Source organism: Coffea eugenioides, unplaced genomic scaffold (genome assembly GCF_003713205.1).
Source record: "Coffea eugenioides isolate CCC68of unplaced genomic scaffold, Ceug_1.0 ScVebR1_2430;HRSCAF=3456, whole genome shotgun sequence".
Classification (NCBI taxonomy): Eukaryota; Viridiplantae; Streptophyta; class Magnoliopsida; order Gentianales; family Rubiaceae; genus Coffea; species Coffea eugenioides.
This window is the reverse complement of record NW_020862917.1, coordinates 28,366-30,824: the sequence shown is the minus strand read 5'-3', so window position 1 is coordinate 30,824 and position 2,459 is coordinate 28,366. Positions and strand designations below refer to the sequence as shown.

Below are 2,459 nucleotides of genomic sequence, written 5' to 3'. Positions count from 1 at the left end.
ACAAATTTGCATGGTAACAGCACAAGAATTCCATGACAAAGGGGCAACAAACCTGATTTACAATTGGACCTGTTACTCCTCAGACCGCCATCTCTCTCAATCTCAACTGCAGGGTAGCTTGAGACAGGGGGCTCATTCCCTCCAATATCAACTTCCTCATCAACAAGATCATTTCCTAATGAACCAAAATAACAATAATACATTACAAGGTTTATAAACACTGAGCAGCCAGTGTCATTTACTAAGGCACGATAAGACTAGAGGGAATAACCACCTTTGTCGACTTGCATGGATGAACTACTGAGCCCTGATTCATTAGGCAGCTGAAACAGAGAATGGAACAACACAGTCATCATAAAGGCAAAGGCATTGCAATCATATAACAAGGCACATGTAACTTTTATTTCTTTGACCCCAAGAAAATACTAGAGCGTAGAATGACGACTACTACCTCTATCTCACAAGGTTCAGCTTTTGCATCATTCTTTTGTTTCTCTTTCAAATATTCATCCAAAAGCTTTCTTAATGTGAACAAAACATCCTCACTCAGATCATAAATATCAATCTCAATCTCATCTTCTCCAGATTCCCCTGCATTAGAAATTTGCTCCCTCAAAAAGTCAACAATATTGTCAGGTAGATCTCCAAGCAAACTCTCCAATTCTCTGCTTAAATTGCACTTCTCTTCATCGGTCATTCTTGGTTTCACAGGTTGTTGCACTACTGAATGCAGCAATGGACTGAGTTTCCTCTTCTTCGATGGGGCAGTTGGCTTAACTACTTCAGCCTCCTCTTGAAGTTCAGATTTATGAGGTACTGAATGTGAACTATTTCCTGGAAGTTTCTTCTCAAGAGTTTTCCATCTGGCCTCAAAAAACTTTTGCATGGTGTCTGCCATAATATGAACATCATTTCCTGGTGGATTGTACGTCATTGCATTTGAGAAAGTAACCTTCACATCTGCAAGAAAGTCCAACGGACTTGAGTAGACTCCCGAACCAAGCTTGCTCTTTATTGTCCCCAGATCCATTGGTTGTTTTATGACAGTGAAATAATCCGGAATGTTTAACTTAACTATATCAACAGGAGTATTAAAGACCCATGCATACTCGTGGGACATTAACTTTTTCAACAAGACCTCGCATTGTTTAATCATTCCCACATTCAAATTTGAGATAGTACCCTGTTTCACAGACTCGAACCTCCCTGAAGTACCGCGGTTCCAACCCCGTGCCTTATTACCTGAAGAGCTTGATTTCTTTCCAGACCTAGAAACCTGGGCTGAAGATTTCCTGGAATCCAGGACCGGGGGAGCAGCTCTCTGTACATTGCTACAGCTAAGTATATCGCTAGATGACGACAATGTAACAGCATTTGTCTTCAGCAATTGGAATTTCCTCTGGAGGACCCGAATCTTTTCAAGCTCTGATCTTAACCTTAGTATCAAGCTCTTCTTCTCAGATAGAGACAATTTAGATAAAGGGACCACTTGGACAGGTACATCAAAGCCATCTCGTAAAGCAGAATTTATATCCACCCATTTTTGTCTTGGTGCAGTCGAATCCTCAGAAGCGGTAATTTCGGCCTCGAGTCTTGCTGAGCTGCCAGACCCTTCTGATTCATAATTAGGAAGAACACCAGTAGAATAAACATCTGGAAACCTCTCCTTCCTAGCCATCATTGTGCCAAGAACTTCCTCACCGAACTCAAGTCTTTTTCGTAGCCAAGTTCATATAAGAAGTTCAACCCTGAATAGAATGAATCTTGGAGAATTCATAAATATGACCTCAAGAAAATCTGGATTGACCACACATCGTAAAACGGCCACTAACACATACACGTTGAAATTGAAAATTTTACAGCACTATCGAATTAACCCCCCACAATTGAAGAAATTTCTCTCCACCCCTTATGCTGTCCTAGCTTGATTCGAATGCGCCGAACGCAATTAATACACAAAAAGAAAACAAACAGAGAGAGACCGAATATAATCTGATTGAGGCTTGTCGCAACTCGAGAAACTTGAATATTGCACTTAAATTATACAACAAATGAAGAATAATTCACTTTAACCCAATTACCTTGGCCCAGATCCCTCCTGGAGTTCCAAGAATCAAAATTCTCTTGGTACTATTAGAGGTTCGAGCAGGAAACCAGATAAATTCAGCAAGAAACTACAACTGATGAAGCGATGCCAAAACCCTAGATCAACCTCAACAAATAATTGGAGGACCTACTTGTAAGCCGGCCGGCCTTTAATTCTGCCTGTTTCTGTATAAAATTCGGATGCAAAATAGGGAACTTGAAAACCCTAGAATCTTAAATCCCTTGAATTGGAGGCAGGGAGAGTGGATAAAGAGAAGCCAAAAAAGAAAAAAAAAAAAAGTAGCTGGAGGCTAAGGAAGCTCGACAAAACCTTGACTTGTGAACTTCGATTACTAATAGTTACCCACAACTCT

The 2,459-nt window shown here is 40.5% G+C and overlaps 1 protein-coding gene across 1 annotated transcript; it reads right to left on the bottom strand.

Annotated features, from left to right (window-relative positions):
* Window positions 1–52: 52 nt before the first annotated feature.
* On the bottom strand, window positions 53–2,459 carry LOC113756622 (transcription factor GTE8-like; the record flags this gene model as incomplete). The annotated part of the gene is made up of 3 exons (XM_027300254.1): window positions 452–2,459; window positions 275–323; window positions 53–175 (listed from the first exon to the last, which is right to left on the bottom strand). Coding segments are annotated over exons 1-3 (1,402 nt in total), but the record flags the coding sequence as incomplete, so codon positions are not given.